Here is a 23,359-nt window from a genome sequence, read left to right on the forward strand (position 1 = left end):
TGTACGTGCGTGAGTAGTGTATTTCCCTCTATGTTAAGAGTGTTCCCTTATCTTTGTAACTTCCTGGCTACATCCTGAAATGAGAGTCTGGTTTTCCATACATTTACATGTTCGTATGTTGCTGTGTTACTGTGCTGGGTTTTTTTTTGCAGAGGCCTGTTGCAGTTGTTAGTAATTCCTGATTTTGTTTAGCAATGCACCAAACTCAGAAAAAGGTTACATTGTAAGCTACTCTAACAGATGTTAACTGGAGCAACACGCAACACATTGAACTGCATACCAGCTGCTCTGAGCACATGTCAATAGAGCTTCAGCGATTAATCGATTAGTTGTCAGCTATTCAATTAATTGCCAACCATTTTGATAATTGATGAAGAAAAAATGGTCGAAATTCTCTGACAGCTTCTTAAATGTGAATATTTTCTGGATTCTTCATTCATTTTTCATTTTCCCAATCCCCATCTTGAGATGCAGCAATCAATCAACACACAAAGTGTTAGTATAAAAAAAATAGAATTTAATGTGCAAGTCATTAACTTCACTTTGACACCCTTGCAAAGTTATTATACATGAGAGTCCTGCAGCCTCACCTCTAACCTCGTCTTTGACTACATAATCACATGAGAATAAAATCACCTGCTGTATTCAGAGGCCACCCTGAACAACCTTTGGAACAGTCCACTCTTACAGAGTCAGCACAATAGTCTTGATTGACAAAAGAGAAGCAGTCTAGCAGCATTAACTGGAATCAAGCACATTTAGCATAGTCAATTTTAAAGATCTGTACCCATACAGCACAGTGATATTTTTTTTAAAAAAGGCACATCGGCCACATTAAATGATTCATCAACCATGATCCAAATTCTGAATCCCTCTATACAAAAATATACATACAGTATCTGTGCAGTGAGCAGGCTCACTGAGAAATACAACATTGCACAATAAAACTACACAAGTGTTCAACAACATCCAGACATGTTTCCCACAATAGAGGCCAAAACATTTCTGGGACAAACACTTTTTTGGACATGCCGTTATAAAATAAAAAGTCCTGCTACAAGATAACGTCCAACAACACCCTGTTGGTTATCTGACTTCCTCGAGGCCATGGACGGTTCTGTCGGGTAACATGTTAACCCAGGTGAGCAGAAGGCACTTAACTAAGGGCCGGCTGCTGCACCTGGCAGTGGATCCCAGGCACTGCAGGCCTGGTCCTCACCAGCTCACGGCGCAGCAACTGAGTCCCACTTTGTGTCCACTCTCGAAGGCAGTGCTCCCATCTGTGCTGGCTCCATCTGTCTCTGCTCCTGTTCACACTGGTTCATTGTCCAGTGTAGAAGGATCTGCCAGTGTGTTTCTCTCAGGCTGGTTGGATTCTCCGTGCCTGAGAGGATCTGTAGGTGATTCTGAGGCAAATGTGGGGTTCACTGTTTGACTGTGGAGGTCAGTCTGTGTGGACGGTGCTGGCTGCACTGTCTGAACTGGCAAATGTGAGGATACAGGCTCATCTGGTGATGTAGAGGGCACTGACTCAGCAGGTGCTGTGTGTGAAGTATGTGTGGGTTCCTGTGGTTGTGAGGGGGGTGAAGATGTGTGTGTTGGCAGTGGCTGAGTGCATGGCTCGTTTAGTCTTTGCGGCCCGAGATATGTGTGCTGGGTCTGTGTTTTTGCAAGCTGGTCTGCGGCGGAGTAATAAGGCAGGAATGGCCTCTCAGATGCACAGGTCCGCATGGCCAGGTAGGTGTGCATCAGCAGGTGAGGGAAACGGGAGGTGAAGTAGGACACAAAGTCATCAGGGATGGAGCCCAGAGTCTCCTGTACCTCAGCAGGCAACTCTCGGTAATGGTGTTTCTGTTGAAGGAAGGTCAAGAGTTAACTCTTACAGGAAAGACCAGTTTTCTTTAAAGACATAACATGAGAATTCATTCCTACCTTGTTTCTCATTGCACGCAGCAGGTCTCTGACTGATCCACCTTTATAGGAGCGAAATTTCCGCAAATCTGCCAAAAGAAGAAGTGAGAGATAAATCCTCATGTGTCAAACACAGAATATCCCTGTGTGTGTGTGTGTGTGTGATTGTTATTTTAACCCTGTGACTGAGGTATGCAAACATGGACTGATCAGTGCAATTTTGGAAATATAACAGAGGTGAGAACAAAACAACATCTACACATCTGGGGCCAGATGTATAAAAGATGCGTTAACACAGAACAATACAGAGGCTGTTTCCCAAACATAAATTAGTATTCACAAAAGAAGAATTGCAGTGAGAATGTGTCACCTCATACAGACTTAGACACCTTTTTCTTGAGATAGCTGCAGCTGATATTCTAAGTGTTGATGAAATATCAGGTAAGAGATGCAAACTTTTAGTAAAAACAACTTGTCTAACTTGCACTTCTTTGTTTTTCTTCTCAGTGACAAGTCAAATGAGTGGTGGCAAAAGTATTGATATGCCAAGGATGTTTCTACATCCATTTAAGTCTTACTGTGGAGGTGGAAAAGAAGCCTATGCCAGTGTGTCCAGCTCCACAATGACTGAGATTTATAAAACAGAATCAGACGCACACATGACTTTGTAAAGTCAGTTTGATTTGGTTTTGCCTGCAGTCTTAAACACAGAGTTTTATGCATCCAGCCCCTGGTGTCTGACTTACTGACTTAAGTGACTGACAAACAGTCAAAGAAGTATGTCAAACTGTTAGTAACTAGCTTGTTTTTAAAAGGGTAGTTGTTTTGTAAATGTAAAAAAACAACAAAAAACGGCTGACTCAATGCACTACTATGCCATTTGCTTTAATGATCAATTAAAAGACCAAAGCATTGTGGTTGTATTTCTCAGTAGGTGACAATGCTGACGGGAAACAGCAGGCTTATTTAACCACACACTGCATCATTTTATGATGACAGGATACAGCATTCAGTGCAACTATGAACATATGCACGTTGTGTGAAACACAACCCGAGTCCATTTGTGGAGTGTTGTCCTATAACATCATAAGAAACAAAACAACTATTTTACAAACCAGAGTTTGCCAGAAGCTTCTTTTTTTTTATCATTAAATTTTAGCTGATGTCATACCTGTCTGCAGTGGCACTGTGATGTGCTCTCTCCAGTCACCCTTGACAACAGCCCTCCCTCCTCTCTCCAGCTGTCTCACGATTGGTCCGTCCAGCGGTTCCTTTTCAATTCTGTCACTTACATCCTGCAAGAAACCACAAAAAATGTCAGTGAAATTCAACTAATATGCCAGGCAGCCATCATATCAGTACACATAAAACACTCTCATTATATAAGTGAATGGGTCTTATTTGCATGAATCAGGATGCAAGCACATGCCCATGTGAGGTGAGTATTTGGATATGACAGACAAATCTATTATAAGTTCTGCAGGTTCATTTGGCTGTAAAGACTTAATGTTTGCATGTTTTGAATGGATGGTTTTCATACATACTACATATATTTGTAATGAACATCCCAAAGAATCATCTCTTAAAATTATCCAGTAAAGACAACCTGGTATTATTGCCCAAATCATAATTAGATACTAAAATGTTCTCAGGTTTGACTGCATTTGTGATGAAGTTTATTCATGAAAATTGATCAAAAATGAGAATATATACACAATTACAAAGTTGTTAAGTGAAGTTCAAGAGTGTGTGTGTGTGCAAGGACCAGTCTGTAACAGCACAGTACACTTGCAGTCTGTACTGCACTAAGATGTGGTTTGAGTAAGAAGAGGTTTAAACCACATCAGGGGCAGCTGAGATCATGTGATCTTTATAATAAGCAGTGAAACTGTCAGGTAAGTAAAAAAGAAAGAAGAAGAAAAAAGGCTGACCTGAAAGAACTGCAGCTCCTTCTCCAGGCTCCAGAAGAAAGGGTGTTTGAGGACACTCTCAGCTGAAGGCCTCCTATGTGGCTCCATACTCAACATCTTCTCTATTAGATCTCTGGCTACAATGTCTCCTAAATGACACAGACATGCTGGTTATCACAGTGTGCCCACAAGGTATGATTTCACATCATATTTTGTAAAAAAAAAAGTTTTTACTTAACAAAACTGTGAATAACTGCTCAAAATGTATACATTTTTGCCACCATATAACAATCCTCACAATTGTACCTTCTAACAACTAATCACACAATCATCTACACCACCTGTCCTTACTGATCTTACTCCTACACTATTTTTGTACACCTCAGGAAGTGATCTGGGAAAAGAAAAGCAAAAGTTTGGTCCTCACCGTGTTTGTCGGTTTGCAGATGGTCGAGGCTGTATGTGCCCAGTAGGATGTTTGCCTGCCTCTGCAGAGATTTGCCAAAAGGGTGACTTCCCTGAGACACCACGTAGTAGAACACACACCCAGCAGAGAAGATATCAACGACGCAGGTCTACAAGGGACAAGAAAGGGGAGGACAGATGTCAGAGTGTGGAAAATAATGAAACGCACATAAACCACCAAGAATGTGTGCATGCAGTGGGCATGTATTGGTATGTGCATTAATCCTTAACAGTTACAGGTTGTTCTGTTAGCTACGCCCTGTGACCAAAACAATTAGTCAAAATAATCTATTTATGTTCCTCTCACAAAAGGAACATTATGAAGAAAGATTTGGCAGTGCACCAGTTGTTGTCCATCACCTGCAGAATGCCATTTGGCTCAGTCAGGTTAGTCAAGTTCAAGTGATGCCAGCCAAATGTCAATTCAAATGAGTAACGAGAGCTGGAGAGTCCTCCCATGACATTCAGATCCACAGTATGGTAGCATTACAGCTTCCAGTGGACAAAGATTAGATGATCTGACAAAACTGTCAACGCAGCTTATTTCTCAAAATGAGGTGACTGCACACCTTTTCAAAAACCATATAACTTTGTGTTTATCTTCTGAATCCTGACGACCAACAACGCTTAAATCCACAATGAGAGAGCTGCTACTCTGCCGATGTCTCACCGGGTTGTCTTTGCAGTCCTCACTGAGAACCTCGGGGGCGATCCAGCCTTCAGTGCCCGGCACCCCAGACCTTCTGCTGAAACTGTGGCGGCCCACTGCCAGCTTCTTACACAAGCCAAAGTCTGAGATCATGGCCCGGACTCGACCGTGGGCATTGGGCATGGAAACCAGGATGTTGTGTGGTTTCAGGTCTCTGTGAACTGAAGGAAAAATATGAAGGGGAGAGGAGAAAGTACACACTGTTAGATACCTTAATGGTGTAGATTTTATTACAGTCCGCTTTTGATTTACCAAACAATGAGACGAGAAAATGGATCTGTATTCAGTGATGCATACCTATGTTGAGAGAATGCAGATGGGCCAGTCCTGACATGGTCTGCTGAAGAAGCATAACTGGCTCTAGTCCATGACGATCGAAATCCTTCCTCTCCACATACTAGAAAGATGAAACCGCAGTCAGTGAAGTCCATGAATGAAATAGGGCGACTCTTTTTCACGTAGACTGAAGATGTGTGAAGCATCAAATTAATTTTAGCATTGGGAAGTGCTTTCCAGCAGTTTTCATGCTCTATGGTCCCAGTTATTTCCTCCACTTATTGTCAAACTTTAAAAATCACATGGAACACTTAGCTCACGGTACAACTGCAAGCTAATGACACAATGCATCATTAGGGAAACTAAATTAGCAAAATACCGGAGTTCTGCCAACAGCAGAACTCCACACAACTCAACTTTTCCCAGACTCCTAAATGGTGCTGGAGTGATCTACCATTCATTACCTCCTGAAGTGAGGCAGCACACAGCTCAATGGCGATGTACTGGAACTGACGGTCCCTCTCGGTGCAGAAGTAGCGGATGACATTTGGGTGCTCGTCTGACTCCCTCAGCAGCTGGACCTCCCGGTCTGCAAAGCTGAAGCATTCTGGGAGAATTCTCTTCACTGCCACTGGACGGTTGTCAAACTGACCCCTTGTGGAGAAACAATGGAAATACAACGTTGTAGTATTTCTTTAGTATTTTACAAATCAAACATCATAAATAATTGTTTACTGGTTGTTCAGACTTACTTGTAGACGATGGTGCCCTCAGCACCATGACCCAAGACCTCTTTTGGACGGAAAGTTATGTTCCCCACTCTGACAATATTGGAGTCTTCCTCTGATAAAACAAACACATCATTTTAACAATGAAACCTAAGTTAAATTATTACCCAAGTGTTGAACAAGCACCAACAAAGAGTGTGAATGTAATTTTAATTCCTTGATCCTTACCTCCATCTTCATGCTCATTGGCAGAGCTTCCAAGCTCTGACACGGACAGGTTGGAGTGGTTGGAGGCGCGGGGGGTGATGTTGGGGCTGCTGTGGTCCGAGCATTCGGAGCGAGTGCGGGCCACCTCAAGATAGTCACTGTCTGGGACCAGGCCCAGGCCCACGTCTGCAGGGGGGAATGGCTGCTGCCTCTGGAGGAGCTCCAACCTCTCCTCCATCTGCCTCTGGAACTCCTGGTGCTGTAGCTGCTGCTGCTTGTGAACGCTCTGAGGTGAGAGGAAGTATGTATAAAGCTTGAAGAATAACAAAACTCTAAGATTATGAAGTTGCTGATATGTTGGTTTGATCCATCCAACACTTTGTTATCGCTTGAAGTCTTGTTTCTGCATGTGACAGATTTTCTGTTATCAATGGGTAGATGCAGGCACTCAACAGTCCACTAGGTGGTGTTGTTCTACTTACTTTGGGGTAGGTAATCACAAAGGCTACCCAGCCAGCCAGGAGGAAAGTGGAGAAGATGATGGTGGCCATGTCTTTGAGCATAGTGTCCACAGGGGCCTCTGGACGTGCAGTGCGACCACTGGTCCCAGGTTCTTGAATCGATGTTTCAGGCCGAGAAGACGGTGGCCCATCATCCATACCACTATCATTCACCTTCTACAGCAGGGAGGGAGGAAGAGAGTGAGAAAATCTGCACAGATATTTTAATGAAAAATCTTCTAAACAAATGATCTCATCAGTCACGCACATCCTCAACTTTCTTATCAGTGGTCGGTGGGATGACGTTGCCTTGATTGCGAGGGAAGCTGTCGGGGAACTTCTCCAGGATCTTGGTGTGAGCGTCAAGGGGCGTCTCATGATGACCTGAAATGCAGAAATTAGTGAACTTTTTAAATCATCATCATGAGAATCACAGCCATTCACAAAAACCAAATACTACTTAAGCAATGATATGTATATTATTTATAGTTTTCTGTTTAAATGGCAAGGTAACACTAAACAATGTTTTTAAACTTACAGTATAATCAAATGATTCATTTTATCCTCCAGCAGAGGGCAGTATCAGTGCAAATGTCATTCAAGGCAAAAAGGTACTTTCAAGGCCCTGATGCCTCATTTACAAACAGGTTCTTATATTCATACTTGAACTTAAGTCACGAGCCGTCAGTTAGACTATCTAATGCCAGCACAAATGAGGGTTAAGTCAGGACTAGTCTTGGACCAAAAGAGAAAATCAAACTTTTTGGAAGACGAGATCACAGCGATGGAAGGAGTTTGAAACACTTTTTATTCAGTGGACTAAAAAGTGGGTTAAAGCCAAACACACGCATATGCCTTCCAAACTGCATTTCAGTCTACCAAACCAGCAGGAAAATCACTTACGCCAGATCTAAACTGTGCTTAGAGATCATTTCCTGATCAAAGTAAGGTTTTAAAAATAACTATGTATAAGCTGTTTTCTACTTAAGATTAAAACCTCATTGTGCGTTTTATAAATGAGACTCCTTGACATTAAACTGCTCAGAAGACTGAACAGTACTGAGCATTCTTAGTGCAAGACCTGTTAGTGAAACTATGACTTCTTCCTTTTTAGGTGCTGGCCCTGAAACCCCCCTCTCTCACTCTCTGTCTCTGTATCAGGAAAGGTCACATGAATCAGAGTATTTACTTTTTTAGATATTACTTTGATTTATGAACAAATGTAGTACCTATGAGGAGCAGGTAGTTCCTCATGAAGTTGATACGGTTTCGCTCCCGGAGTGCAGCATTGAACTTGACACTGGTGCTGGGTGTGATGACACACTCCTTGTCCTCTTCAGTCTCCTGGCTGTCGGGACCCTCCAGCATGGGGAAGGTGCTGCCACGAGGCTGTGCACACACACAAAAACACACGTGGGAAATTACAGGATTACATAAGAAAAACTTACAGGGTATCTACAAGTAGAGGTAGGTTTGATGTAGGAGTGAGTTAGGTTGAGTTAGGTTTTTCCTTTTCCTGGTCCCTCTGCTCAGATTCAACGTTTTTTTTTTTTAATGGTTTCCAGTTAAATGCCAGATAATAAGGCTTAAGATATTTACACGTTTTAATCTACGACGATTGTGGAAGAGCCTTTTATTTTTAAAATTGTATTGAAGACATTTTAAGACTTTTTAAGGCCCTGCAGGCACCCTGACTGAGCCTGGCCAGTAAGGCAAAGTGACTTGATCTTGGGCAAGTTAAGACACAACTAGAACAGGATGTATTCATGCAAACTCACTGGCATGCCTTGTAACCACTAACCAAAAACGAAGGCGGATTAAGAAACCATGAGAGCAGATAAACTGCAGGGAAAATTTGACTCCATACAAAACATACACACATTTTAACGGTAAACCCTCATGCTTTATGTTCATGTCTCACTGATAAGGATTGTGTTTTGCCTAAATGAAGATATACATGTAACGGTCACTCACCACCACAGTGACTCCATCGTGCACCAGGGAGGGAGAGGCATACAGGCTGGTCGAGTATTTACCCACATACAAAGTAGCCCTGAAAGAAGGGAAAAAAAGTTCAATTTCCAGCTTACTTTTAGAAATACAATTATGGCAACACATCTGGAGTGTGTGTACCATTACAGTGAACTTTCTGAGTTCTCCGTTACCTCCAAACAGGTGAAACATTAAAAAAAGGATCAACCACCGAAAGTCCCGTTTGTTCTTTTCAACAGAAGCAGGTGTGAACACAATGAATATAAAAATAAAAACAATACTGCAGTGTGAAACCAGAGCTGAAACCAGGCTTGTAGGCACCCACTTGTTAGTTATTACATGTCTAGACACCATCCAAACATTAAGCAATCTCACATATTACAACAGCATATCTGGATTTTATCCACTCTGTATTTTATGATTAATAGGCAGAAGGTTTGAAAGAGGGTTTGGCCAGTGTTTGTTCTCTGAATGGTATTATATCACAAGTCAAAAACTAAATGAATCCAAAAATCCACCCTATGTGCTTACATGAACTTGTTTTTAGGCTTCTTCTCTTTGGGAAATGGGTATTTCCATTGGGTGATGCGGCCAACCTCTCCAGACATGAAAGTGAGGTAACGCAGGGTTTCCACGGCCACGTTCGTGTGGGCAACTTTGCGGAGGCCCTCGCGTTGCCAGATATACATGGCCACCACTGGAGAGTTATAGTTCTGCACCCACTGAACGTCTCCTGATTCGCTGTCCACTGTCACCACAAGGCCGTCACCGTTGGACACAAAATGAGCCATCTCTGTGTGGGAACAAAGAGCGAGTGGTTACCACTGTGTCAAAAACAGAAACAAAAACAAAAAGAGCCATAGTGTCTATTTATCTTACTGTATTTGGTGTCATCATCAGGAAGGGTGGAGGCGTAGTCAGAATATGTGGCATTCCAGCGTAACTCTCTGCTCTTGGTGTCATACATGGTGATGGTGTACTCTGACAAGGAGGTGAACAACAAGAGCATATTCACACAGGAAGATATATGTGTATCACATTATTCTCCTTATGTAACATACACAAAAGCCAGGCATGAGTATCCATTCCTGGGAGTAAATACTAAGTGGTGTTGAATTTCTTTTGCTTTATAAAACAGGAAACAAAATCCAGCTGTGAGTGTTGACTTGACACCCAGTAAAGGATTTATAGTATTCACTATGCAGGGATCTCATGTTTTAGATCCTGGTCTACAATTACCACCCCCAGCTTCTCCAGCCTTAAGCACTACAGCGACAGACTGGGGGGGTGGGGATAACAGGAGCTGAGCAATAGGTAAATAAGGGTTTGCCAACACTTTGGGGTTAGAGCATGCAAGACAAATAGGCCTGTTGATCAGCAAGATTAAATCAGCAACTGAATGGGATGGGGTGCAACGATGATCTGATTAAGATGAGACTGGCCAGGTTAGGATCGGTTTGTTTGTTTACCTGTGCGTCCCAGATAGAGAAGAGATGAGGAGGGACACAGCATCTCAGCAAAGGAGGAGGTCAGGGTCTGCTGCTTCTCGCCAGTCAACAGGTCCACCACATACCACAAGTCCTGCTTCTTACCTGGACACGAGAACATAAACACACACAGACAAAACGATCATCCTCTGCCATGATTACTGTTTACATGCTTTATATGTTACTAAACTTAATGTATTCTGTATTTGCGAATTCTGTTACTTGTACTTTCGTCATCTCTACAAATGTGCTCCCCGTCTCTTTCAGTTGCTTTTACAAGCCTGTGGACGATTTGTTGCAGTTGTTTAATGCTGCTGGAGTCTGGATTTCTTTGTAAATGACTCAGGTCTGATTTCCATGACAGTCCAAAGTCTCACCTGTGCCTCACTCTGCTCTGCTAACAAAGAGCAACAATAGCTAACATTAGCTTAGAAATGGAGACCGTTAATATAAACCAATGACCGGCGCCTAACACACAACAGAAGTTCCAAAGAACCCCTTTAAGTGCATCTAATGATTATCAAGACAAATTTGTGATCATGAACATGAAACATGAAATTACATGAAATCGTCAAAATTACCAAAAGGTGCACTAGTGCAAGCCTAGTCAAGCAATAAAATGCAGCTTTTTAATCTTGACAGTGGTGGGTGTTACCATTCTATAATTAAACGACCAACCCACCATGGGTTCTTTGTTTAGGCATCTCACTTACTTTATCAATGCAGGGCGCGGTAGTAATACTGTAATCATAGATCATTATAGATGAATGCAAAAACGCCTGCTTCAAATCAGAGAATCCAGATGATGATTCATACATGAACAGATTTAGAGTGCGAGGATTCAAGTCTGTAGCACTCTCAGACCTTTTTCTTCTCCATTATGCTTTGTGCCAGCAGCAGCTTCAGTTGAATGAAAACAAAAGCTTCACTGATAATGACTGTGGGGAGGCAAATGTCACTCGCTTCCCTTTAAACAAAGCCACGCAGTCTCTACGGTAGATTACCTTTCTTCTGTTAACTGTTGTAAATTCAAAAGAGAACAGGCTGCGACCGCTGGTTGAGTGGACTGAAAGGTGCTGGAAGATAACACCAGCTCATTTAGGGGAGCAGGCAGACTGGGACAGGGACTGCTGCAAAACTACAGACAATGTGTTCAATCAAAAGGTTTTATATAATCCCCACTTGAGTTAGCCTTACCCATGTAAAGGACTCCATCAGAGCTGCGACAGGGAGAGGCTTGGACCAACTCAGGAATAGTGAACGGTAATTTCTGTTTGAGAAAAAGGAATGAATGAAAATCTGATTACCTTGACATGCTGCATGCTTTGACACCATATAGGTAACATATGGCTGCAACTTCAGAGTGATGGTGCATTATTTTAGCATTGCTTAAATACACACACACAATATGTGGTGAGTGATTACATTTTTTTTTTCTGTAGAACAGGGAACTGAGTTGTGTTTCTTAAAAAAAAGAGGGTAGATTATGGTTTGTGATAAAAGTGATTTCCTCTTACTGTGAGGCCTTCGTTGTTCTTTCCTCCCAGAGAGTACAGGCTGCCATCATTGGGGTCAGGCAGAAAGGCTGGTCTAGAGTAAAGATTTAAGAAGATGCATTACATTTATAGACCAGTAAAGGGAGTGACAGATAAGACAAGCTCAACCGGTCACCATCTTTTGTTACAGACAGGTGCAGTACACCCATGTGGAAAAAAAACTCAAAAGGTACGTACTCTGCCACATGTGTGGGGACCTGAAGAACTGGATCTGTGAGGAGGGAAAGGACGACAAAATGAAGTTCAGGACTGACAACAATTTTAACCAACAATGGAAAGCACGGCCAGAAGCTGTTGAGTAAGAGTATGACATGAGCAACAGTTACATTCAACTGCACCGAACACAACGCCCAAACAAAGGCGAATTGCCCTAGGGGCAAACATGCAAGGAAAACAGTCTCTCATGTCTGCAAAGGACATCAGGCATGTAAAACCAGTGATAGGAACAAACAAAAAAATGACTATTTGATGAGCAAATACTGGATCATATCCTATAAAAAGTGATAGAAAGTTTTGATCTCTTCATGAGCTTCAGTATGATACCGAATGTCCATCCAACAGACTAATTAAAGCAGAAGCAAATTAAAATATTATCCTGGCACGGTAAAAAATAAATAAATAAATAAATAAAAGAGACACATTCTGCTCTGTATTTAAATATTAGAAATAAATATGAAAAATGGCACAGTTAAAATGATCTAACTATGCTGTGAATTTTCCTCCCTGAAACGCCTCCCAGGGACAGGTGCTTAAAAGGACATGATCATGTATTTGCACGTTTAAGCCCATTTACTATTAGTTTTTACATTTTACATGACTGCCTACCATTATCCAATGCATGCAATCATATTCCTCCCCTCTGGGCAGCTATTAGCTTCTATTCAGCAGAGAATGAAAATGAGACTTTGGCTGAAAATGAACTTAAATAACTGGAAACTTGTTTGAGATACAGTATGTTAAATGTAGGTGATCTAAAGCTTTTAGATTTTGACTGATTTTGAAGGCAAGGAGATCGTGGTATTTAATGTCCTCTTACTTCTTACTTCTGTTACTCAATATTTGAACAAACCAACTGAGTGAGTAGCGGACCAGACCGCTACGTTGAATGGACAAATGACTTCACAGGGATCTTCCCTGGTTGACGTAATTACTGCAATGTGAGATATAACAAGCAACTAGGCGGATGGACAATCCTTAATGCAATATTATGTTTTAATGGAGCAAGTGGAGAAATTAATCAGCTTTTTCGGTCCACCACATTGAATGTTGTTTTCATACCATGTGGCATAATTAGCAACTACAGTAGTTCTTTAAGCCATGAAGGCCCAACTGTCATTGCTACAAGACAAACACACCTCCCTACAGTGTGAACATACAGGGCGTGGACCAGATGGTGCTGATCTCTGTGGAGGTGCCCGAAGGGGTCAACAATAGGAAGGGGTGGGGGGAAGCGTAGGATTACCTGAAGGTGGTCAACAACTCAAGAAGCATCAGCATTCATTATGTGTAATTGCAGGGAGTGAAAAGAAAACAGTGGTTCTCTATGTTGCATAGAACGACACTAACTCTGCTTAGCTAAAATGCAAATACATGTTTGCAAAGTCAACATAGACTGAAGAGCAAACAGTTATACAGTACAAGAGGATATACTGCACATGTGAACTGAGATGTCTTGGTCCAGGGAAAAAGATTCCCGCCTCCTCCTCATTATGTGGGTGCACAGTAGCCTGAGTGGATCAAAACAACAGGTGTGCGGAGCCTGGTACAGAACTGGTCAAATTTATATTCAGCAGTTCTTCCAGAAAAACAGATGATGCGGAGGAAGCAGCCTCCGCCTCTGATTATTATTAATGAATTGGGTATTAGGTCCACCTAACCGGCGCTCTTAGGTTCAAACTACAGTAGTTTTTATTCTTCTTTAAAGTGTGAGAAAATATATTTTTAGAACATGTCTATGTGTCTTACTCTAAGAAAGATACACTACACCAAAAAACTGTTAATGTCTTTTTCAGGACAAGTTTTCCATTAACCCTTCAGTGTATCTTATCTAGCCTAATGTATAGTGCCGACATTAGCATGGTAACCATAGTACACGCTGTGTGTGCAGGTGATACTACAGCTAAGTTGCTTACCCTTGCCAACTCTGACCTTGATTACAGGCTATATTTGCCCCTCTCTCAGTTAATAATTACCCAGTTCTCGTGCCTAACAGAACATCTACCAGCATTTTCCTGAGCTTAAGCCCAGAAAACATTTATTATAAGACAATAATACCAGTAAAAAAGCCCCATCAGCATTTTTTGACCAGATTAATTACAGGCATATGCTTTTAAATAATCAGTAAGTGTTTTTTGATTCTCAAATGGTTATAATATCAGCCAACTTTACTTCTATGTTTAGCATTATCACGTTTAGCTTTATACAGTATGACTTTGGTTTAATTCTTGTCTATTATTAATGGTGGTAATGCATTTGAATCCTTGGTTAAAAATGTTGTGGTGCTAACACATTTTTAGGAACACAGCAGGTACTTTTAATTAAAATCGACCGATTAAGATAACAATACGAGTAAGTGGCACAGTCTTGATATGGACTCAACAATGTGGCCCCCACTTTGTAAATTGTTAAGTTAATTACAGTGTTATTTTTGTCATATACTAAACCTTTCATGGCATAAATTAATGATGAAAATAACAAAACTCAAAATGATCTCATTGTGGTTCAAAAACAGCAGTGGGACCTTGTTGTTTTCCCTGTGGCAACTCACAAAAGCACTTTGTTTTTGCTAATGTAACCTGAATAAAGGAACACAAAAAAAAAGGCACACAAACAAAAACTCTAATCAAGTCCGTCCCTCTCCTCTTACCTTCTTTCAGAGTCCATTTGATAGAGCCTGACTTCTTGCTAACAGCGTGCAGGTTTCCATCCAGGGTGGACACAAAGAGCAGGCTTTCAGGAAGGGAAACTGTGCTGGCACTGCATAACCCCTGCAGAAACACAACACAAAGAAAATCAAGGTGATGTACAGTAATGGCGGCGTCTCCACAATATCAGACAAACTTATTAATAATGCACATGAATCAAAGTGATATTAAACTCATACATAGGCAAGCAGGCTGCATGTGTGAGCATGCATGCTCCCATTTAACTCACAGGTTAGGTCAAAGTGCTGCCTGTGCTCCTGCATTGAGGCTGTGAATAATGTCATCAGCCACTAAATCACTCAGACATTAAGTATTCCTCACACACACCTGGACCAAACATTCATAATATGTTGAATAATAGCATGCTTATTATTCAAATTATTCGCACACTGATGTGAAGAAATCTGCAGAAGATGAGCCATTGTCTGACAAAAAAGGAGAGGCCTGTTTTCATATTCACCCCAGTATAGTTAGCCTTTAGCTGAAAGGGGTTGGGGGTAGTGGGTAGCCCCAGGGAGTGTGTCACCACGGCCCACTTTACAAATCAATACCTCACAATAACAGCTAGGCTAAGTAGGAGGGGGCTGACTAGCTTTCTAACAGAGGGCAGGAGCAGAGGGTTGCAACGTGGTGGAAGGTAAACAAACTGGGCACTGGGCTGAGCACATGTGCATGTCCTGGACTTCAGCATTACACTCGTGCTATCACCCAGCAGGCCTTATAAGGTTGGTTTGGCTCCTTCTTAATTTAAAATGAACAGAGTAAAGAGAGTGCTTCAACTCCTCTCTGCTGCACAGATGAATAGTGGGCCGACGGTCCATATGGGAACCTTTCTTTCCAGAACCTTTTACTCCCACGCAGAAATGTGGGGGGACATGAACAGATACGGGAACACTTGGACTGGTTCACTATATGCCAGACAGTGTATGTGACAAAAGCGCCGTATAATGACAGCCACCAGATATACAAAGAGGAAACCCAGAGGAAGATGCAGTAAATCCAGTGAAAACAATTAGACCCCGTAACCACAACAGCAGCTACACGACCCGGCCTCATGACTCAGCTTAAGCCAGAATTAACAGCGCTGTGGGTGATGTGTGCTCCACTCACCCACTATGGAATTCTAAAAACGCCGCTCTTAAAAACCAAGCTGTGGGCTTCGTATGGTTTCTGGCACCAAAATGCAGGAAGAGCTCCAGTGGGGGACGTGTTTGAGAGCACTGACTGCCCGCCAACCCCGAGAAGACTGTATGAACTCAGCTTGACCGGTCTGCGTGCTTTGATATGAGCTGCAATGATTCATCAATTATATCAAGTTGTCTTTTTCATTACTCAAACTAATGGATTACCAAAATAGTTGGTTATTAATTTAAGTTGACAACAAATTCATTAATTAATAAATCGTTGCAGCTCCATTTTAGACTGTTGGTTGATCAAAAGAAGTGTTTTGAAGACATGACTCTGGTCTCTGGAAAAAAATGTTATTTGATTTACAGCCATTTTTAATTTATTTCTGATGGAGCAGGGTCAGACTGGGAATTAAAAATCGGGGCCGCACCGAATAATTGTTTCATATTATAGACAAAGTGACGTCTTCAAATTGCTTCTTTTCAACCAACAGTCCAAATCTAAAATACTCATCATCTACTGTCATAAAGGACAAAGAAATGCAGCAAATCCTTGCAGGTTGAAGAAGCTGGAACCCGCAGATGTTTGACTTTTTTTTTTCTCTTTTTCAAAATGGTTGGCAAGGAGGAGTCTTACAAAAGCTAAGCAGCCAAGACAGACCTCGTTTTCCTCCTAAACCACAGTGATATTGATCAACATCCCGGACTAATCCCCCTGAACAGCTCCCTGGGGGCAGTGCAAATAGCCCCTACATAGAATGCAAATCACCAGTCCATAATCATGACCACACTCTTCTGAGCATTTAGCTACTTCTGAGGAGGTAAGGAAGGTGGGGGTTAAAGTGCTCTTAAGTCACACAAACCACCAGTGTGGAGAGCAAACGCAGTCACTATCCCTGAGTCACTCATGATTTTCCTAGTGGTGAACTTGCATTTCCTTACAAAACCAATAAAAAAATGATCAGCGCATGACAATTAGAGAGGACCAAGCTGTTATTTTACATCTCTCATTTCTTTCTCCCTCAACTTAAACTGAAAACAGGAAAACACTACCCTGTTGTAACTGACCAAACAGAAACCAAGGCCAAAACAACCCCATAAACTGAAACTTTCCCATTTGCCTACTGCTCCTCTGCTGTAGTCTCACAACTTAAACAAGCATGTGTGTCAATATTGTGCACCTGTGACTGTTCCCACTGGGCTGCAAACTCACGAGCATCACACAACTGTACTGGGAGATTCATAACCAGCTTGTTTTTGGGCCCCCCTGTAACCTCTATCAAGGTTCTTGGTTTCGCAAGCAAATAACTTTCTTAACATCTGTTAGCCTCCTCGTTTTGGATGGACGCTGTTATTGAACAACTGTAGAATATTCTATAGTGTTAGGCCTCAGTAACATCTGGTTTACAATGCCTGGCTGCTGTAAAACTTTGTCAGAATCACACACTTGTATCGGGAAATTTACCTCTCATTTCCTCTTTCTGTGTAACAGAAATGTTTAGTTGTTGCGTAAGCGAGTTACATAATACGACAGAACTGGGCGAAACCAGAGTCTTGGCAAGTTCTGAGGTCTTCACTTTCCTGTCTGCAATGAAGCCAGGCATAGCTTAAAGGGACACTGACTACAAAGCTCATGATCTCACTGGTTACAGTAAGTCTGGAGTCCTGCATGGCAGACCAACCTGAACACAGGACAGGCTGTAACTGCCAGCTTTCCCACTGACTGAACACAAGCACTTCAGTAGTACACCTACATTATGACCACGTTGTCAGATACTGCGATATGCTGTCAACAGGATGGTGACGTATTACATCATAAACCGACAGTTGGTGGTATTGGGGCTTGAAACAGAGCAACTGGGCAAAAGCTGTAAATTTGATATCATTTGTCAGAAGGAGAATTGCTAGAGTAAAAAGTAAGAGACTGATAGACAGGGTCTCTTTACATGAGGGAGACTGGATTCATACAGGAGACAGAGTAAGAGGACGACTCGGGAATGAGAGGAAAGTAAAGATGTAGAGATGCTCCCATTGATAATGCACAAATTAAACTTTTTTTTAAGTATTACTTTTATGGTGCATCAACATCATATGACAGTGTAAGCACCATGTCCAAAAGAGACTTTGTGCAGGCTCTCATTAAGGTCTGCGACTGCGAACTGCAAACAGACAGACAACATCAATGATGGACCAGATGAATTGGTAGTTTCATGTGAAACACTGAGTCAGTCTTGTTTTTGAATGTTTCACTGGGTGTGTGACAGACACAAAATTTTCATTTATGGTCTGACCGTTTAAAAGCATAGTATGTCATTTCTGCTGCTAGGCGTCTCCCAATCAAAAACAGGAAAAAAAAAATCAATTGTTGATTGGGATTGGAAATTCTAATGACAGTAAACAAGTCTTCATATGGGCTCTAAAAGGCCTCAATACAGTGGGACTTTAATAGACAAAAACTGATATTTATAGGTGAGACCATTATTGCAAAAATATGTTTTCTAGTCTGAACTCTTGCAGGTATTAATTGGGTCTAAACTACCGGATACTGCTTTCCTGTTGTAAAGTGGAACACTCTCCTAACACCAACTAGTTTGCAGCCAATAGTCTGTTTGCAGAAAACCAACACAGGAACCAACAAATAGTTCTCTCACACCTCATGGGAGGTGTAGAGCTGCAGCAACAGCTTCAAGTCGTCAAAAATATGTTTTGAAAGTCAATCTAGACATCCCTAAAAAATGCAGCTTTAAGAACAGCATTAAACTCTTACATTAAAGCAATCATTAGAGGTTTCCCTTCAGGGCTGTATGAGGATGACACAAATAGGAGATTTGAATGATACCATAGTAAGACAGGTGGGGGGTTATACCTTGGGGAGATAACTGTCAAACAATGTGTTGACACATTTTTAAATTTAGCATAGGTTCGAGAAACATCTTAATAACCTTTCTTGTCAACACTGCGTATCAGCTGCACTCTGCATGGTGTTGCTTCAGTGGGGAGGATGTCACGTGTCGGCTCTCGTTCAGGCACACTCAGTCAAAGCACAGCCAATCTACTGTTGTGATAAGATAGTGTATGATCACAACTTTTTTTGTTTTTGAAGCAAATCGACATGCCTTAGTTCAATGTGAATCCTGTCTGCGCAGGCAGGAAAAGGAAATAAAATACGGTCAGCCCAAGAGAGCAATGGAACAAACTACCACTGAGGAACTTTTAAGTCAATTATCAGTCTTAGAAGGAATATTAGTGATGTTGTAAAGGGCCTACGGATGTGTGAACAGTAATAGCTGCATAGTCACTGACACATCTTTACAATGGAAACTGTGAGGAAGAGACAGTGACGAGAGACACGTACGAGTCATTTTCTGTTGCTCTTTCATTGGTATATCTCTCTCTCATTCACACACACACACACACACTCACACCTCTGTAAAAATCTATAGATAGCCTATCATCATTTGGAGCCCCCCACTGCCCCGGCAGACGGTCTAACAGGCTAAGAGAAGAACCTGAGACATGATAGGGGATTAAGAGGCTACTTTAATCTGCTGCTTAGCTTTAGTGCTTCACTAGCATGGCAGTTAATGTCTCTGCCTAGAGATTTTCTAGGGATCTGGCTCAGTTTCAGCAAGTTAGTTGGCTTCATTCTGTGCCAGCCACTAATACTAGGGAATCCATTCTCTATTTGGTAAACAACACAGAGCACCACAATGGGATTTATATTTTATTACAGCCTTCCCCTGCAACGTAACTGGTACTTCACAGACATAATGTTTGGGTTTCACGTCATAGAGGCATAGATGTTTGTGTGGTCAGTTTGTACTACTCTGGCGCAGGTTGTGCATGATTTAATTAACTTAACTACAAAGATTTATTGTGCACAACAATGCCATGCTTTGGTGTAGAAGTTTTTAAATTAGAGACTACAGATAAACTCATACACATACTGCATCTGTCCTGCTAACTTCAAATGGTTGTAGAGATCTAATCAAAACACAGGGGAGGGCTTTCATGAAGACAGTTATTGGTAAGATCTATCTGGGGAGCCCATTGTCAAAGGCCCATGTTTCATCAACCAATCACATTTGCACAATGCATTTTGCAGGACCCAAAAATACTAAATGAGTAGTTTTAATGATGTTCAGTCTTGTGAAAAGTTAATAAGTGTTGTGCTTATTAAGGGGATATAAGATTTTGTTGCAGATTGGGACAAAAACACTAAATGCTGATTTATTTTGAACTGCCTCAAAGGAGAGTCTGCATCTTTCCAGTCATTGCAAAATCCTAAGCCTGTCACCATGGGTGAAGGCTTTGCTTTCCCTTGTATCTCCCACAAAGAAAAGTTGGCTTCCAAACTAAAGAACAACAGGAAGATGAGGTGACCACCATTTATATATTCTTTATTCATGATTTATGACTACCTTATCATTATCTCTTTTTAGGACCCATTTTCATAAGAACACTGCTTGCTTATGAATGTTTTCTCTCATTGTTTTGGTTGGTTTTACTTGTTTTATGCATTTTATCTTGATGGTGTTGTGTTTGCATACATATTTTATTTAATTTCACTGTACAAGCACCATGTAACCAAGTTAAGGAAGGTGCCATATAGATAAACATTATTATCATAATTTGAGGATGTTTGATTCTTTTTCACAGAAAGCAAAAAAGACATGTCCTGTCTGTAATATAATTAAAATATTTGTTTCTTACCATAAAGTGATTACAGTATGTTTTGTGGGTTGTGAATTGCAATTATTATGGGCATGATAGTTGTGAAATAACACTGTCACATCACCCCATATCTACATGCAAACAATGGGAATATTAGCATATTGCCAAGCTTAATCAACACCAACACACTGACCTTATTATAAAAAAGGTATAAAGCCCAAGTTTCAGTTCAGTTTTCTTAAATTCACTAGTTTGTTAATGTGGTTCTGAGATACTGGGGGGAAGTTGATGAAATTAAAATGATAAGGTTGATGAGAGCCTAGCTTTAAAGCAAAATAGTAAAAATACAGCTAACACACATATGAGCAAAACAAACTCTCATAGTCCCCAAATAGGGAGACGTCTATTACAAATTCACCTAGCTGCTCGAGTGTCTCATCAAGGCTGATGTATTGGACATGTTCAACGTGGATACTGAAATGTTGGTGAAGTTAATAATAAGGTTTCTGATGCTTTTAGCCGCCAAGCTAACGTTAATGTTAGCTTACTTGTGTCATGTCAAGACAACACGCCGCATGCAGACACAGTCAAAGCTTCGCTGAGTGACACATATTGTAGTTTGGACGTGTAATACTTGTGGGGCTAAAGGCTGAAAACCATTAGCGCTGACTGAAAAGTGTAGTTTAGCGTCTAACTCCGAGCTAATGTCATCTAACTTAAGCTAGCTTATCCAGTTAGCCCCCCTCTTACCTTTTGTGGGGGAGCAGCGCAGCAAAGCAACGCCAAAATGCACCACAGCCGGGTCCAACTGCTCACTGTCCAGTCCATGTTTTCTGGTCTCAAACCGGGATAGACAGCTGGTCCGGACGGCCGCAGACTACATAGAAAACGTGTTTAGGCTAACAACCAGACGTGACGATGTTCTTCTTCTTCTTTTGAACAACGTTGCAACATTAAAAAAAAAGGCACTGAGCCAGCAGCAGCAGCAGCAGCAACGAGCACAACGTTAGATCCTCTTCTTCCTGAAATGATGAAAACTGTGGGGGCTGGACTTTGGGATAGATATCCACGACGAGTGGAGGAGGGGAGACGTAGCGCCGGTGTCAGCCAATCAGAAGAGACGCACAGACAACCGGATGTGGTATAAATCACATCCGGGGGACATTTTCTCCTGAAGTCCGGTCCGCCCCGTGAGAGCATGCTTGTTGCAGTCATGCGCCGAATATCTCCATTTAACATGACTGGGAAAAGATTATACGTTATTTAATGTTTATATTTTTATATAGTAGCTGCATTTTTTTTATTTTGGAGTTTAATATGAAACGTGAAATGACTCCCCACTTTGGAGCATCCTTGCAGAGTGACTAGGCCGCACCGGCGTGGAAATGCGCAGGTAAGTTTAAAGTTTCACATCATAAAATGGCAGATTTGATGCATTATTTTCCTCCTACTAACATATTTAATGTTGTTTACAGGCCGAGTGATTATCTCGGATCGATGCAGTGTCTTTGAGGTGATTGCACGTCCACACGTGGGCAGAAGGGTGGTGCTCAGATGAAGGCCAAACCAAGGCCCCTTTGATCCAAGACCGTGAGTATTAATGATTAAAAACTTCCTTTAATCTCCTGCTTTTGGTTCATGAGTGATGATTTTAGTGCGTTAGACTTCTGATGTAAAAATGAAGTCAACATTCAAATCTGACTTGACCCAAAAACTCCAGGATGTTATGTGTTTTTTTTAAATAATCAAATTAACGCAGATATTTTCTATTTGCAGGAATCTAGTAAATGGGCTTTGTTGCAGAATGATCCCAGGAACATCACTATAGTAAGTATCTGGAGTGAGCAGACAGGCTTGTAATGGTTATGAATGATGATCATGATGCGTTAGACTTCTGATTTAAGACTGAAGACAACTCAGATCTGACATATAACACGTCCACTCTGACATTGATGGTGTTTCAATAAATGAGTTTACTTATAGTTGTTTTATTTCCGCAGAAATCGGACTGTGACGCTGAAGGAACGAACACGCTGCTGTCAATTTAAAAGGTGATATAATAGGTGTGGGTTTGCTGTAAATGTGTTTTTGTACCAGAATATTTATTTTTGCACTGTAGGATGTATCACGTCCCGTCTAAATAAAGCATTTGTCAACAAACGCAAACAATTGTTGTCCATTTCATTCTTTTATTTGTTGTATGTTTTGGTAAATTAATTTTGAGGCACTTACTTTGAACCTGATTGGCCCATCTTTGCCACTCAGGTCAAGAATAGTGCAAGATCATGTCATGTCTTGTTATAACTGGAGTTTCGTGGCAATCTCACCAAGTTGCTCTTTTAAAGCAAGACACAGAATCTGGAGGCATTTTGCAGCCATAACTTTGTGCAAGAAATGCACTTAGAGGTCTGCAGAATTATTGTTTATCAAATAATAGATATTTGGTTTTGGGAGTGAAGAAACCAGAAAATATTCACATTAAAATTGACTCTTATTTAAAAAAAAAAAATACTATTTTCAAAATAGTTGAGAAATCAATTAATCTTTACTGCTGAGCAATTACATGTAAATAAAGCAAGAGAATACAATTTTTACCTATGTAACTGATTTATTTGCCAATATTGAAAATGTAAAGAGCTGCAACAATCTATTGCCAAAAAATTACTATTCTGATAAATTGTCTTTTTTCTCCCTTGCAAAGTCACAAACGGTCCTTTTACAGTTTCTTTAATGTGAGAATTAGCAGTTTTTGGATCATATCTTTGTAAATGGAGTTACCTTACGGTTTTGGACTGACTGATGGATGAAATAATATTTGATGACATCCATTAGGACTTCTGTCACTTTTTATAGACAGAAATTTTATCCAGAAGTCGGAAAAATAAACGGCAGA

The 23,359-nt window shown here is 41.1% G+C and overlaps 1 protein-coding gene and 1 long non-coding RNA gene across 2 annotated transcripts; one reads left to right on the forward strand and one right to left on the reverse strand.

Moving 5' to 3' along the window:
- Positions 1–479: 479 nt before the first annotated feature.
- On the reverse strand, positions 480–21,477 carry ern1 (endoplasmic reticulum to nucleus signaling 1). The gene is made up of 22 exons (XM_084371339.1): positions 21,217–21,477; positions 14,608–14,728; positions 11,919–11,952; positions 11,703–11,775; positions 11,383–11,455; positions 10,168–10,290; positions 9,578–9,679; positions 9,230–9,491; positions 8,681–8,759; positions 7,936–8,095; positions 6,975–7,090; positions 6,689–6,883; positions 6,228–6,492; positions 6,024–6,114; positions 5,736–5,925; positions 5,293–5,392; positions 4,957–5,156; positions 4,249–4,396; positions 3,843–3,970; positions 3,083–3,206; positions 1,933–2,000; positions 480–1,851 (listed from the first exon to the last, which is right to left on the reverse strand). The coding sequence occupies exons 1-22, from the start codon at positions 21,292–21,294 to the stop codon at positions 1,312–1,314; spliced, it is 3,270 nt and encodes a 1,089-aa protein (XP_084227465.1). The 5' UTR covers positions 21,295–21,477; the 3' UTR covers positions 480–1,311.
- A 160-nt stretch (positions 21,478–21,637) lies between these two features.
- LOC311267958 lies at positions 21,638–22,629 on the forward strand. The gene is made up of 4 exons (XR_014623895.1): positions 21,638–21,859; positions 21,942–22,056; positions 22,243–22,293; positions 22,467–22,629. It is a non-coding gene; the product is annotated as an uncharacterized lncRNA (long non-coding RNA).
- The last annotated feature ends 730 nt before the right edge of the window (positions 22,630–23,359 follow it).

Source organism: Pagrus pagrus, assembly GCF_965226575.1.
Source record: "Pagrus pagrus genome assembly, chromosome: 13".
Classification (NCBI taxonomy): Eukaryota; Metazoa; Chordata; class Actinopteri; order Spariformes; family Sparidae; genus Pagrus; species Pagrus pagrus.

Bases quoted from the DNA above. Each gene is read 5' to 3' on its own strand.
- ern1 (XM_084371339.1), bottom strand. From the start codon at position 21,294: ATGGACTGGACAGTGAGCAGTTGGACCCGGCTGTGGTGCATTTTGGCG. The intron at 8,760-9,229 runs GTAAGCACATAG...CCCTTCTTTCAG, and splicing joins AAGCCTAAAAACAAGTTCAT to GGCTACTTTGTATGTGGGTA. The intron at 7,091-7,935 runs GTACTACATTTG...TCTGCATTTCAG, and splicing joins GAACTACCTGCTCCTCATAG to GTCATCATGAGACGCCCCTT.